The sequence below is a fragment of the Canis aureus genome, chromosome 6 (assembly GCF_053574225.1).
Source record: "Canis aureus isolate CA01 chromosome 6, VMU_Caureus_v.1.0, whole genome shotgun sequence".
NCBI lineage: Eukaryota > Metazoa > Chordata > Mammalia > Carnivora > Canidae > Canis > Canis aureus.
The window spans coordinates 70,286,869-70,301,462 of NC_135616.1; the positions used below are offsets into that span (position 1 = coordinate 70,286,869).

The 14,594-nt window shown below is 51.9% G+C and overlaps 1 protein-coding gene across 1 annotated transcript; it reads left to right on the forward strand.

The window, feature by feature from the left end:
• The first annotated feature begins 720 nt into the window (after positions 1 to 720).
• Positions 721 to 13,531, forward strand: BATF3 (basic leucine zipper ATF-like transcription factor 3). The gene is made up of 3 exons (XM_077902177.1): positions 721 to 879; positions 3,885 to 3,989; positions 13,060 to 13,531. The coding sequence occupies exons 1-3, from the start codon at positions 790 to 792 to the stop codon at positions 13,243 to 13,245; spliced, it is 381 nt and encodes a 126-aa protein (XP_077758303.1). The 5' UTR covers positions 721 to 789; the 3' UTR covers positions 13,246 to 13,531.
• The last annotated feature ends 1,063 nt before the right edge of the window (positions 13,532 to 14,594 follow it).

Genomic DNA, 14,594 nt, shown 5'->3' on the forward strand with positions numbered 1-14,594 from the left:
CGCCCGCCCCCACGGAGGGAGTTCACCCCGGGGCCGCCCCGCCCCGCTTTCTCCCACCGCAGGCGCCCCCCGCCCCCCCGCCCCCCGGCCCCCCGGCCCCCCGGTGCCGCGGCTCTGGGGTGGGGGGTGCAGCGGCCCGGCCCTGGCCTGCCCCTCGCGGGCCGGGACGGACGGGGAGTGGAGCCTGCGTGACCGACCGCCGCGAAGACAGTCCCGGGAGACCGTGACCCCGGCGCCAGGGAGAGGCGGGGCGGGTGCGCAGGAAGACGTCGAGGTGGGTCCGGGAAACGCCGCCCCCTCCAGGCCGCCCACCTGGGTTTCTCAGCCCGAGTTCCCCGAGGGCTGCGACCCCCCGGCCGCCCGAGCGTCGTCTCCCGTGGCGGGGGCTTCGCGTTCCCTCCCGGGTTTCGGAGCCACCACGTGACTTCCACGAAGCGCGGGGGGCGGGGGGAGCCGCGGCCTGGGTGGGATCTGGGACCCCGAGGTGCGCGGGAGGGCGGGGAGCGGAGGAAACGGGGCGGGGGCGAGAGGGAGGGGCGGGCCGGCCGGGGTGGGGAAACCCGCGTGGCGCGGCGGCGGCGGCGGCGGCTGGGGGAGAGCGGGAAGCGCGCGGGCGGGGCGGGGCGGGGCGGGACGGGGCGCGGAGGCGGCAGGTGCGGGGGCGCGGGGATGCGGGCGCCCGGGGAGCGCCGGTAGGCAGCGCCCGCGTGCAGGGCGCGGCGGGCCCGCGGCCGCTCCTCCGCGAGGCTGCGCGGCGGGCGGGCGGGCCGGGCCGGAGGAGCGCCCGGCATGTCGCAAGTGCTCCCGGCGGCCGGCAGCGTCCTGCAGAGGAGCGTCGCGGCGCCCGGGAGCCAGCCGCAGCCGCAGCCGCAGCCGCAGGTAGTGGAGCCGGGGCTCGGGAGGCCCGCGGGGAGCGGGGCGCGGGGAGCGGGGCGCCGAGGGCACGCGGACGTGGGGCTGGGGTTCCGGGGTGCGGCGCGGCGGGGGCCGGAGACCGCAGGGGGGGCGCGGGGAGGGTCCCCAGCTCGCTCACGGGGCCCGCGGCGTCCGGACGGCGGCCCGGCTGCTGCGCCCCGGGAGGCGGGGAGGCGGGAGGGCGCAGACGGTCCACGCTTCCCCGCACGTGGGACCCGCGCTGCCCCGCCGTCGCCATCCCTGCGCGGCGCCCGCTGCCCCCCCCCCCCCGCCGGCGCGCGTGGCCCTCCCTGGGCGCCGGGGTGCGCGCAGGGGACGTTCGCGCCGAGGGGCAGCTCGTGTCCCTGCACTCCAGCATCTACCGTCCGAATGGGGAACCCGGGGCCCGTCGGCCTCAGGGTGCAGGGTGGGGGCCCTGAGTGGGGCGAAACCCCTCGGCCCACTTCAGCCCCGGCGGACCCTCGGCGGCACGTGCAGCTGCGTGCTCCGGAAACAGGCGAGCTGGCCCGCGGGGATGGCCAGCGGAGCACTTCCCATCGGGCTCATTATGCGCCCCCCCTTTCCATTTCGGTGCCTGGCACATCGTGTCATCAGGTGACGCTAGAGAGTCACACATTTCTGAGTTTGGACCTCGGTTACTTTAGCACACACAGGCTGAGTGGCTCTGGGCATTTTGCTTGGCTTCTTTGAGTCTCAGTTTCCCCACCGGTTAAATGAATATAATAATAACCTCTCATGGTTTTTTTTTTTTTTTTATGGGGACTGATGAAGATATGCTTAATAATTTATGACTGTCTTAACACTTTGCTTCCCGCTTTTTGTTTTGCTTAAATGTTACTGCTGGGTTATCAGGTTGTGGCCATATGGATTGGTGGTAAATCCAGTTTTGAGTGTCCACTCTCAGAGGGCAGGATACAGGTTGTTTTCTTGTGTCCTATGACTTTTTGGTTGTGAACGAAGAGGCATGATTTGGTGACAAGCACTATGGGAGACTCAAAAACTAGCAACCTCTACAGAGGTTACTAAGGGCATACTCTGTCCTGGGAGCTTTAGGATAAAAATCTTATTTTATCCTATGCTAGTCCTAAGCATTAGGCCGTTAGAATGATTGCTGCAGAGATGACTGATCAGTTGTTCAGGGCATGCATCTCCAGTCCTAAACCAGTGCCTGGCACATGGCAGGTACTCAGCTAATACTTCTTGAAAGAATGAATGACTCGCATTTACAATAAATGAGAAAGTTGAGCATTCGGAAAAATTAACCCATTTCCCCCTGGCTATACTGACAGTAAGAGAAAAAACTGGGGGCTATGTATTTCTAAAGCTAAAGTTCTGTCCTGTACATCACATTTCATCCCTATGGTGTTCTGGTTATGTTAACCAAGACTTCTTTGCCTTTAAAAAACTACATTTTAACACCTTGTGCCAGTCCCTTAAGCATTACTTCCAGACCACATCCATTTGCTGTATTATTTTTATATATGTTATTTATTTGTCTCCTTCTATAGACTTACATTTCTCCACATACTGAAAATTCCTTACCCATCAGAACTTGGGGAGAAGATATGTGCCTCTTCTATTTGGAATACAACACCAGGGATCCCTGGGTGGCGCAGCGGTTTGGCGCCTACCTTTGGCCCAGGGCGCGATCTTGGAGACCCGGGATCAAATCCCACGTCGAGCTCCCGGTGCATGGAGCCTGCTTCTCCCTCTGCCTGTGTCTCTGCCCCTCTCTCTCTCTCTCTCTCTCTCTCTCTCTGTGACTATTATAAATAAATAAAAATTAAAAAAAAAGGAATACAAGACCAGATAAAATAACTGAAATTACTCATTATTTCATATTATTAATATTTGCTTTCCATTAATATTAATACTTAAGTAGCTTTCCTGTATTTGTATCTTACTAACCTCTTGGTATTTATTTATTTATTTATTTTTAAAGATTTTATTTATTTATTCATGAGAGAAGCAGAGATACAGGCAGAGGGAGAAGCAGGCTCCCCGCAGGAAGCCCGATGCCGGACTTGATCTCAGGACCCGGGATCACACCCTGAGCCAAAGGCAGACGTTCAACCACTGAGTCACCCAGGCATCCCGACCTCTTGCCTCTTAAACTATTTCTTTAAAACAGGATACCCCCTCCTCACCCGTTTGGTACCTTCTCACAGGATTCTGGAAAACAAATACTCTACTTCTCCATGTTTTTCTATGACTGAAATGTTTTTACCTTGGTAGGTACATTTTTTTTTTAGCCTGCCTGTTTCAGAACACTTGAAAGATTCAACTAGGCTTGGTTAAATCTCATATAAAGCTGAGAGCTTTCAAGACACCTCATCAGCTTGCTTTCTGATTCACTCTGACCCGTGAAACAAAATGTCCATCATGTATTGTTCAAATGAGGTGGTGTTTAAGATCATTGGATGTGTTGGTAGAGTTGTGTGTTTGCAGTTGGTTATAAGCGTAATATTTGCACGCGGCATCAAAAGTACCTGTTTGTGTGTGGTGGCATAAGTCCTGGCACGCAGCAAGTTCCAGATAGCACATGCCTTCTGCCTTCCTTGTTCTCAGATGGACGTTGACACCGCACCTCTTCCAGGCACACACCCTGTGGGGTAGAGGTTTATGAACGTTGGTTTGGAGTCCAACAGACCTGAGTTCCACTTCCCATTTACCCACTTACAAGCTGTGATACCTGGGCAAGTTCCTTACCCTCTCTGAGTTTCTTATCCTCATCTTTTAAATGGCAGTCACACCACACATTTGTGCTCATGAGGGTGCTCATGGGTATTAACATGTAAGGCCAGCCCAACACGTGGTGAGTGCTCCTGAACTGCTGTCCCTCCCATGAAGAAACAAGCACTGGCCCTGACTGCAAATAAAATAGTGAAGCCAAGCGATGCTGAGGAAAGAGGGCAGAAGAGGGTCAAGGAAGGGGCCAGACAATGCACCTAACCAGACGTTTCCCCCAGAGTCCCGAGGATGATGATCGGAAGGTCCGAAGGAGAGAAAAAAACAGAGTTGCTGCTCAGAGAAGTCGGAAGAAGCAGACCCAGAAGGCTGACAAACTCCACGAGGTGAGCCTGTGGTTGGGGCAGAGCCACATGAGGGCCCCCCCCCCCCCCCGAGAGGAGCCATCCTCCGCTCTCGCACTGTGGTGGCGGCCCCAAGGTCATGTCCTGGTCGCCACCAATTTGGACACTCACGTCTCATTTCATTGTGTCCTTCCAGCCCAGTGTTGGGATTCTTCACTCACTGACATCTTTCTCCCTCATCCAGTGGTTGTTTCTCACTCTCAAGTTCCTTTTATAAGTCAAAACAGAATAAAACAAAACCTCCTCTCCATCTCAATTCTTTTTCAAGCTACTGCCCCATTGATTTTCTTTCCTTCCTCCCTTTCCAACTCCTTCAAGAGATCCTGCTGTTTCCACTGGCCTCAGTGCCGTTTACTCCCCGGTCCTCTCTGCTGGCCTCTCTGCTGCCCTTCCCCACCCATGCACGTATGCATGCACCCATACCCACGAACACACACGTGCACCCACACCTATGCATGCAACCCACATGTACATGTACATACCCCCCACATACACGTGTGTGCACATGGCACACAGCCATGCACACATCCACATGTACACTCACATACCCACACATGCACATGTGCACAGCCATGCACATACACCCACACACGTACACGTGCAGGCACACACATGCACACACACGTACATGACCATACGTGAGTACACATGTGCGCACACACACCCCCTTCCTATGGAAGCTGCTCCTGCAGAGGTCGCTAGTGCCCTGGCACTGTCTGGTCCAGGGGCTTCTTTCTAGGCTCATCAGCCATCACATCACTTTGCTGAAACATTCGACACCACTGACCCTCCCCTTCCTGAGATGTTCTTTCAAGGTCTTCAGCTTCTAAAAGACCACATTTCTCGCTTGTCCCTTTTAACCAACACACCAAACTTCTCAGTTTCTTTTGCTACCTTCTTCCTCTGTCAGTTTTCTGCAATGTTGGTGTTGACCAGGCATTCAGACTCTGCCCTTTAGCCTTTCCACCCTGGAAGATTTGATCTATGAACCTGTTCTCTCAGCATTAGCTCCCCACATTGATTACTCCATGCAAGACCTCCATTCCGGGGCCTTCACCCCATATCTCCAGCGTCTGCTTAGATGTTTCCAAATGGGTCTGCTGCAGGCTGCTTGGATGCAGCATGGTGGTGATATGTGTTTCTTCTGAGACTCTTTCTTCTGTCTTCACACTGAGTTAATGGAGCTCGCCCCCTTTCTCATCACCCACATCAGGAACCTGGGATTTATCCTAAACTCTTCCAATTTCTTCTACCCTTATGCATAATCCCACAAAATCTCAAAGCCAGGACATGGGAACTGCTTCATATCAGGAACTGGCCTCAGAGGCGCCCAAGGATCCGTGCCAAAAATGAGCGACAGTTCTGAACTCTCATCTTTACACAGGATGGGTGCAAGTAATTGAGGACTTAAGTTTAGCACTTCCCTGCTTGCTGTCTTGGCATAGCTTGTCTCAGCTTGTTCTGGGGGTGTCGACAGCATAGCAGGCACTGAGGTGTTACAAGGGGGAACAACAATCTCTGAAAACCCTTTCCTAATAAACTGAGAACTGGTTTAGGATGCACATTGATCCAGATAGAAATTCAACAGTGGGCATAATTCATAAACATCAGCCTCTTTCCTTGGAAATAGGGAGATTGGGCCCTAAAAAAGAGATAAGTGATGCACTACACTTAATTTCAGTAATTCACACAAATACTGTGGCGATGGCCAGAGAAGGTCCTTCCCAGCCTGTATTGGTCCGGTAAACTTTCCCTAGAAGAGTTGGAATGTCCTTTGCTTCCTTTCTTCCTTCTCCTTGATCCTGAAGCAGTCCAGGTTTTAGCCTCATGTTACTAAAAAATCCCAGAGGGCACTTGTGGCTCAGTTAGCACTTGGCCCTGCGTTCAGACCCCGTCTGCCCTTCCCCTCAGGAAGCTTCTCATCGAAGCCAGGTGCATTAATATAAGAAAACACTAGGGGACACTCAGTTGTAAGTCCGAAGTGATTATGTGTGTGGTGGTGGCTAAATGACATAGATAACACACATGTGTTATCCATAACACACACGTGTTCCTTCCATGGAGTGAGGGCAAGTAGATTCATTCCACTAATATTTGTTAGCACCACTGTAGGCAGGGCCTTGCTGCTGGATCACAAAGAGAGGGAGTAAGCTCTCATTCCTATTATTGGAAGCATAGGAGTTTTTGAGGCAAGTATATGGTCTCCTATGAACTCTAATGAATTCTGACCAATTTGGTGGCTTAAAACAACGCAGGTTTATTATCTTACAATTTTGGAAGTCAGTTGTCTGGAATGGGTCTCATGGGGCTAAAATCAGGGTGTCAGGAGGGCTGCATTCCTTTCAGAGGCTCCGGAGAAGAATCCGTTTCCTTGCCTTTTCTGGCTTCTAGAGGCTTCTGTATTCCCTGGCGTGTGGTCCCCTTTCCATCTTGAAAGCCAGCACTGGCTAGTTAAGCCTTTGTCAAGCTGCACTACTCTGACATTGTTCCATTGTCACATCTCCTTTGACTCTTGACTTCTTCTTTCACTTTTTTTTTTTTAAAGATTTTATTTATTCATTCATGAGAGACACACAGAGAGAGGCAGAGGGAGAAGCAAGCTCCACACAGGGAGCCCGATGTGGGACTCTATCCCGGGACTCCGGGATCATGCCCTGAGCCCAAGGCAGACCCCCAACCACTGGACCACCCAGCTGTCTTCTTTCACTTGTAAGGACCCTTGTGATTACATTGGGTTCATCCACATGATCCAGTATAATCTCCCCACGTTCAGATTCTTTTTTTTTTTTTTTTAATTTTTTTTTAATTTTTATTTATTTATGATAGTCACACACAGAGACAGAGAGAGAGGCAGAGACACAGGCAGAGGGAGAAGCAGGCTCCATGCACCGGGAACCCGATGTGGGATTCGATCCCGGGTCTCCGGGATCGCGCCCTGGGCCAAAGGCAGGCGCCAAACCGCTGCGCCACCCAGGGATCCCACGTTCAGATTCTTAACTTAATCACATCTGCAAGTTTTTTTGTTTGTTTTTGCCACATAAGGTAGTATATTCACAGGTTCCAGAGGTTGGATGTAGACATCTTTGGGAAGCCCTTACTCTGCCTACATAAGAAGATAGCAGAAATACTACAGTGTCAAAAAAGATGAGTTTCTCTCAGTATCTGTCATTGTTGGATTTGATACCCAAATGAGCCAGATGCCTGGGGAAGTTAGGGGTAGCACCACATTTACTCCTGCCTCATTCCTCTTAGAACTGTGGTGGGGGACCCTTCTGTAGGGTTCCTAGCTTCTCTTGGGGTCCATACACTGTGTCACATGACCAATTATGCGAGGTGCTCTTTTGGGAAATGGGGCTAATTGATCTGAAACCCAGTCCCTCCATGGGAGAACATTCCCTTCTCTGCCTCGATGGAGCCAGAAGAGTATATCAAGTTTACCCACCACTGACCGATCACCTTGTCAAGGCCAATCTTTTTTTTTTTTTTGTCAAGGCCAATCTTGAAGAAACACAGCTTCAAGGAGGCCAGGACAGTGACTCCATCCATATATAGACCCCAAAGCTGTAGTCCACACTTTTCCGGTCACTAGCTACATACTAGTGTTATTGGTCACATGGAGGTGTGGGGGCGCAGGTGGCTGGTTCAGGAAAATGGAAATGCAGCCCAGTCCTACTGTAGAAGGGGAATGTCCTCTCTGGACCCAAGGGTAGCACATGAATAATAGCTCTGCTGTTTTTTGTTTCATTTTGTTTTGTTTTAAATATTTATTTATTTATTCATGAGAGACACAGAGAGAGGCAGAGGGAGAAGCAGTCTCCTCGCAGGGAGCCTGATGTAGGACTCAATCCCGGATCCTGGGATCACACCCTGAGTGGAAGGCAGATGCTCAACCGCTGAGCCACCCAGGCGTCCCAATAGCTCTGCTGTTAATTCCTCATCTCTTTCCAGGGAGGGCATCACAGTAATGGGGATCTATGTTCTGCAGGGTTAACGTAGGAAAAAAAGTAAATATAGTTTAAAAAAAAAAAGTATTTTTTTTAAACTTTGAAAAAAAAATCTACGTATTGAGGGTGGAGTGTCAGGTTTAAAAATGTGGTGAATAGTTTTACTGTGCTCCAGTGAGTGACCCTAGCATGCTGCTCTGGGTCCTTGGAGAAAAGCCCTTCAGGCCCCCTCGGGTTCCAGGCCACATCAAGGATGGGGAAAGTGAGAGCCACACACAGGTCTCAGATACCTCCTCAAAGCTGGGTTCAGGCCCGCTCTCTAGGAGACACTAACAGGTGCAGAAAGCTTCCTCCCAGTAGCCATGGCTGCCTGCCAGTCCCTGGGGAGATTAGCCTATGAAAAGGGCTTTAGGGCTGCCTGGGTGGCTCAGCGGTTTAGCGCCCCCTTCAGCCCAGGGTGTGATCCTGGAGTCCCGGGATCGAGTCCCACGTCGGACTCCCTGTGTGGAGCCTGCTTCTCCCTCTGCCTGTGTCTCTGCCTCTCTCTCTCTCTCTCTCATGAATAAATAAATAAAATCTTTTAAAAAAGAGAAAAAGCAAAGGGCTTTACTCAGCCCATGGTCTGTCCCATCCTGTGGAGCAGCTGTTGCTGCATATCTCAGAGTAACTCCAGGTCTCTATTTGTCTTTCTCGAGTACCACAGAGGGGACTATTTAGGGCTTGTTTAGAATTCCCACCATTCTGTCCTGCCCACCTCGTCCATTCACCTTGAGCCTCTCCTACCTCTCCCACCCTGAGAAACCTCCTCCAGTCCCAGCTCCTAGAAGCTTCTGGGCCACCCTCACCCTCCTCCCAATTCTCCATCTCGGTTGGTGGTGGGGGGGGGGGGGACAGTCCGGCACTGGGCAGGCCGTGCCCGAGAGGTTGGGGCCACTCTTCGGTGTGAGTTTTCCCCTCGGGGAGGTGATTGCTGGAAGCCCGACCGTGGTGCCGAGAAGCTGTTCCTAATGTGCGTCTGTGTACCTCAGCGCTCACTGTGGCTTTTCAAATCATCCTGTCAAGGCGCCTACACCTCTTATGGGGATTTCAGCCCCTATTCATCTCTGAACACTAGGCACACGCCTGAGTCCACATCCACAAATAGGGACCCGAGTGAACAGTCCAGCTTTCTACAAGAGGCTGAAAGGTGTCTCAGAAGTGGGTCAGACAGGTTCGAGCCGGGCACCCCAAGGTGTAAGACTGAGAAAGAACGTTGAGTCAGAAAAGGAAGGCAGCGATGCCATCCTCAGGAACCCTAAATGTCACCAACTGACGGATTTCTTGGGCAGTTTGGTTGTGGTCTGTGTTGTCACGGTTTCTTCAGATGTTACATATTCTAAGAGAACGCTTCATTCGTGTCGTCCTCCCTTGGTTCAGAAACTGATGATGACACCCAATTTCTAGAGCCCTCCCGGATGACACAATTTTTCTGCTGGGAAGGACAGCAGCTTCAGGCTTGGGAAGAGGCTTATTGTAAAATCCTGAGCGCCGACAGCCCTTTGCTGCTGGTAACCACCACGGGGAAATTTGGGGCCAGGCACTGCCAAGTGAAAGCAGAATTGCTTCCTTGGTCAGGGGTTGCCATTGACCTTGAAATCAGGTTCCAAGTCTGCATGACCTTGGAAAAGTCACCGCGCCGCTCAGAGTTTCACTTTCTTCGCTTGTGAAAGGGGTCTGTGTGTGGCTGTGCCCTCCTGATGGCCTTTCCCGCCCCCTCATTTCCTTTCTGCCTTTGCTTTCATCTCTGGTCCCTGGTACCCACATCAGCTTGTGTGCAGATGTGTCATCCTGGATCCTGGATACCCCCAGACAGCCCCTTATTCCCCAATCAGCCTCTTAGACACCCAAGCCAGGGTTTCTTAGCTTCGGCACTATTGACATTTGGGGCCAGATAATTCCTTGTTTGGGGAGAGGGCCGTCCTGTGCTGTGTAGGATGTTGAGCAGCCTCCCTGGCCTCTACCCACTCAATGCAGTAGGATCAACAGTTGTGACAACCCAGCTGTCCCTGGACAGTGCACATGTCCCCTGGGGACTGCCACATTTGCTCCAGATGAGAATCGCTGCCCAGACAGCTTAATTTCTGAGGCCAAACTGGGCTATGCAATGATTTTACCACCACCAGGTCTCTGCGGGTGACCATGTCCTGGCTAATGCCAGGGGAGGCAGCAAACCTCCAAACCTCATGGGGCCAAAGATGTGAAAATCAGCAAGATTTGAGCTAAACTGATCATATCTTTGGAAAACAACAACAACAACAACAAAGGGCCTCATGTTCTTACTTATTTTTCTTGGGTGTCAAGCCCAGGTACCTCTGTCCTCTCAGCTCCATTCCATCTGCCCCAGCGCCTCCTTTTGTTTTTGTTGAGCTGTTCTCACCTGAAGATCTTGACTACTTCTCTGGTTTTTATTCCCTCAGCTCAATGAAAGTCCTTTAGCAGGTTTATGAGTAAAAGTCCAATCCCAGAAGAGAAAGTCCCTGCAGAGAAGGCAGATGAGGGGCCTGTTGGGCTGGGGCTCGGGGGAAGCAGTGGTCCCTCAGGAAGACTTTAAGCAGCGTGGCCCCTCATGGCTTCCAGAGATAAAGCTCCGAAGCTCACAGCATCCTGCCACAAAATTCAATAAATCCAGAAGGGCAGTTTGAAATATTTTGCCACAAAAAGAGGCTTTCCTGTTTTTTTGGAATCTAGTTAAAATGTTAGCTCATTGGAACCATTGGTATCTATTCTCCATTTTATTTGGAGGTGAAGAACATTTCCAGCTGCGTGTATGTGTGCGTACACGCACATGCATGTGTGTACACGTGCCCCACAGAGCTGCAGCCTGTCACCCCCCTGCTGCATGCAGGCTTCCCGAGATGACTATCCGTGTCTTCCCATCTGCACTCTCCCTCGCCCACGGAGGGCTTGTTGCTGCGCCGTAGATGGAATTTGGCCTTCAGAACTAGAGCTTGTCTGAGACCAGAGGAGAGTGTGAGGAGTTGGGGCTGGCAGGAGAGCTGAAGGCAGAATGGGGCCTGTGCGCTAGTGAAGCCAGACTGACCCTGGACAGCCTGCAGGGAAAAGGGGTGCGGCTTGCTGCCTTGGAGAGTATTCCAGACCACCCTGAGGGCCCACCTGGGGAAGACTCACATGGCCTCTGTGTGCAGTCCCTCTGGTGCCTAGAGCTGGGGAGGGAAGGAAGTGGGTGAGAGAAGGAGCCAGAGGAGTCACTGGGCAGTGGCCCAATAGGTAGCTACAGGAAAGGGTAGCAGAGGCTCCTAGCTGCTATACATTTCTGATCTTTGGGGCGTGCTCTTACTTAGTATGAGTAAGATTGAATATAATACTTGATTGAATAGAACACATAATGAGGGATGCAGTTTCATTAGGTGCTGTGGCCAGGGAAGCCGTCCTGGAGGTGATGGGCTTGAGTTGGGCTCACACAGAAAAGGAGGAAGGTGTAGTCCAGTGGAGCAGGACAGCATTTGCAAAGAGGCAGAGTTGAGAATTTGTGTGTGCCATAGAGGCCAGTAAAAAAAATCAGACTTTTAAAAGTTATTTATTAAAATTTACTAGCAAGAGACAAGATGTGATGGATAATAGTAAGATTGGGTCCCCACCTCAGGAAATGCACGGTAAACAAAATTGCAGCAAGATTTAAATAAGATTGTCAGGCTTGAGATGATCTCTCTTGGCATGCCCTAGAGCTCTGCCATTGGTCAAGTGTTGTAGAACTTACCAGTGACTTGGAGGAACAAAAGGGAAGACCTACTTATCAAGTTAATGGGCAGCTTATAGCTGTGTAGTATCATGATCCATGAGCTGCGTAGTGTCATGATCCATGAGCTGACACATTAAGATTCAGAAAGATTTTGCTAGGCTGGAAGGGTGGACAGGGTGAAAGTCAAGAGAAATGGATGTAGAACCTACCCTTCATCTCTAGAACATCAGTCATCGTCCAAATTTAGACGAGAGAAGCAGCAGAAGCAGACAGAGCTTGCACTTCTCTGCAAGCTTAGGGAGAATCCCCAGAGTGTGGTGGCTGCAGACTGGGGTCCAGCCCTGGAGCAGGCCACCTCCATGCATACCCCTGGCATGAACAAGCCGTCCCCAGAATCATGCACTGCATTCTGGGAATGACCCTTTTTCAGAGATCCTGGCAGACTAGAGTGTGGCTCAGGATGACCTCCAGGAGGGCAGGAGGGCCAAAAGTCCCAAAACCCAAGGAACTCAGGAGACCTGAGACAGTTGAGCTCAGAGCATACCTAAGGGGAAGTGGTATGTGGCTGTCTCCTAATATTTCAAGAACTAAGAACTACGATGTTGAAGAAGTATTGAATTTACTCTGTGTGGTTCCCTAAGGTGGAACCAAGCCCAATAGGTGGGTTTGAAGGAGAGAGAGAGAGATTTTGTATCAGTGCAAAGAGCAGCTTTCTAATAGAGCCGCCCAGAAATGGCAGGGACTGTCCTTTGAAGAAGAAAGTGCCCAGCACAGGTTGGATGTCTGGTTTCTGCATTGTGTGGGTTGGGCTGAGGGGGTCTCTCTGAGCCCCTCCAGGTCTAAGCCTCTGCAGACTCTGATATAGTAGAGACTTCAAGGATGAGCGTTGGGGCGAAGCCAAGGCAAGGGATATTTTCATCCATTTACTCATGCAGTCGGCAAACCTGTATTAGGTTCTGGGCACTGTTCTGGGTGCTGAGGCCACAGCAGTGACCCCAACGGAGATCGGAGATCGTCAGAAAGCAGCTCAGCAGCTGGGGGAGGGGAGGGGAGTTGCGCAGGAACTTTCAGGAGTGACACAGTTCTCTTGACCAACGTTAACATTTGCCCAAACTCACTGAATTACACCCTTAAGACAGGTGTATTTTGCTTGCTGTAAATCATATCTTCATAAAGTCGATTCAAAAAGCAAAGCCTGCCCTCCCTCTCATCGTGGTGGGAGGAGAGAAATGATAAGCAAGGGAACAAACGAGCAGGGGTGGTGGCAGGGGGTGCAGTTGGCGGGAAGGCTGACCTGGGGAGGAGGTGGGCACGCCGGGAGGGAATGTGGTTGCAGAAGGCACCCCACTCCTTCTGTGTCCCTGTCCAGGAGTATGAGTGCCTGGAGCAAGAGAACACCGTGCTGCGGAGAGAGATTGGGAAGCTGACGGAGGAGCTGAAGCACCTGAGCGAGGCGCTGAAGGAGCACGAGAAGACGTGCCCACTGCTGCTGTGCCCCATGAACTTTATGCCGGTGCCACGGCCGGACCCTGTGGCCGGCTGCCTGCCCCGGTGAAGCCCAAGCACCGTCCTCCTCTGCCGAGGGAGGTAGCCTTGGTCTTTTTCACACCTGGGAGGAGGAGGGCTCCCTCCGCGGCTGGGTCCAGGGGGACCTGCGGCCGGGTCACCGCCTCGGAGCTCCTGGCTGTGTCCCCAGCAGACGCCTTGCAGGGCCCTGAGTGGATCCGGGCAGGGAGGCCACCCTCAGGAGTCACCTCCGCCCACTTTGGCAGCTAGTAGGTTCCAGTTGTGCAGAATTATCTCCTCTAGAATTTGGATAATAAAGATGGTTATGATCTCTCCTTTTGCCAAGTTCTTGGAATTTAAAAATACAATATATCTCCTGGTCCCAGAGGAGGGCACCTTCTATCTCTTAAGGCTGTTTGGTGGCCCTGGGTCTTGCTTTCCCTTCCTGGTCATCTTCCCCATGGCTGTAACTGTGCTCAGTGCAGGGGGCACCTTTGGGGGTGCCAAAGCCGGTGGGACTTCTTGACACCCCCGCTGGGTCAGCAAGGGATGGTCATGCTGGGCATGACTCGTGCTTGTCTTCTGCTTTGGGTAGCCTTCCATCTTGGTCAGCACCCCCACCCATGCTGGACCGTCATAGAAAATGTTCTATCCCAGGCTGGTTTTCCTGTCTGCTCTCCTGGATCACCTCCCCATTCCATTCCAAGTGGCACAGGATCAGAAGACAGTTTTACTTTAGATTAGTCTGAATCACAATGCAATGGGGGAAATCTGTCCCCTAGTTTAAAAAAACAAATATTTTGGCAGATGAGGAGAGCAATTTCCTTTCAAAAGTCCCGTCTAACTATTATTTCAGGAAAAGCAGAACCAAGACAAATTGAAGGTGGCCCCAGCGAGAAAAGCAAAATGGTAGAGGACTCCCCATCCTCTTCCAATTCTCTTTTTCCGTGGACCAAGGGACTTGTGGAGGGCGGAGCCATGTCATCATAAAGGGCACAAGAAATGGGAACAAAGGAAAATGCTTGGTTGTAAATGTAGATGGTTGAAAAAGAAGAAAGTGAGACAAGAAAGAGAACACAGCCCCTCCCAGGGGTGACCAACTTGCTGACTTCATACAAATATTCATATCGGCTACGCCTCGTGGGCCTTCCTTTGCTAGGCGAGGAAGTATCTCTTTCCCCCCAGACCTCTTTTTACACAGGCTGAAGGCTGCAAGATTTCCCTGGTCAGAGGCATTGGAAGTCTGCCGTTAAAGACCTGGGCTGCTGCCCCCTGGCAAAACCAGGCTGAAGCTTCCTGAATACACCTGTTTCAGGAATGATGGCATTTCTTAGTAAGAGACTTTAGAAATCATCCAGCCTGATCCATTCACTTTTGCAGGCGAGGGGCTCAGATGCA

Excerpts from the sequence above, each read along its gene's own strand:
- BATF3 (XM_077902177.1), top strand. The coding sequence starts at position 790 with ATGTCGCAAGTGCTCCCGGCGGCCGGCAGCGTCCTGCAGAGGAGCGTC. Across the intron at positions 880-3,884 it reads AGCCGCAGCCGCAGCCGCAG|AGTCCCGAGGATGATGATCG; the intron begins GTAGTGGAGCCG and ends CGTTTCCCCCAG. Across the intron at positions 3,990-13,059 it reads AGGCTGACAAACTCCACGAG|GAGTATGAGTGCCTGGAGCA; the intron begins GTGAGCCTGTGG and ends GTCCCTGTCCAG.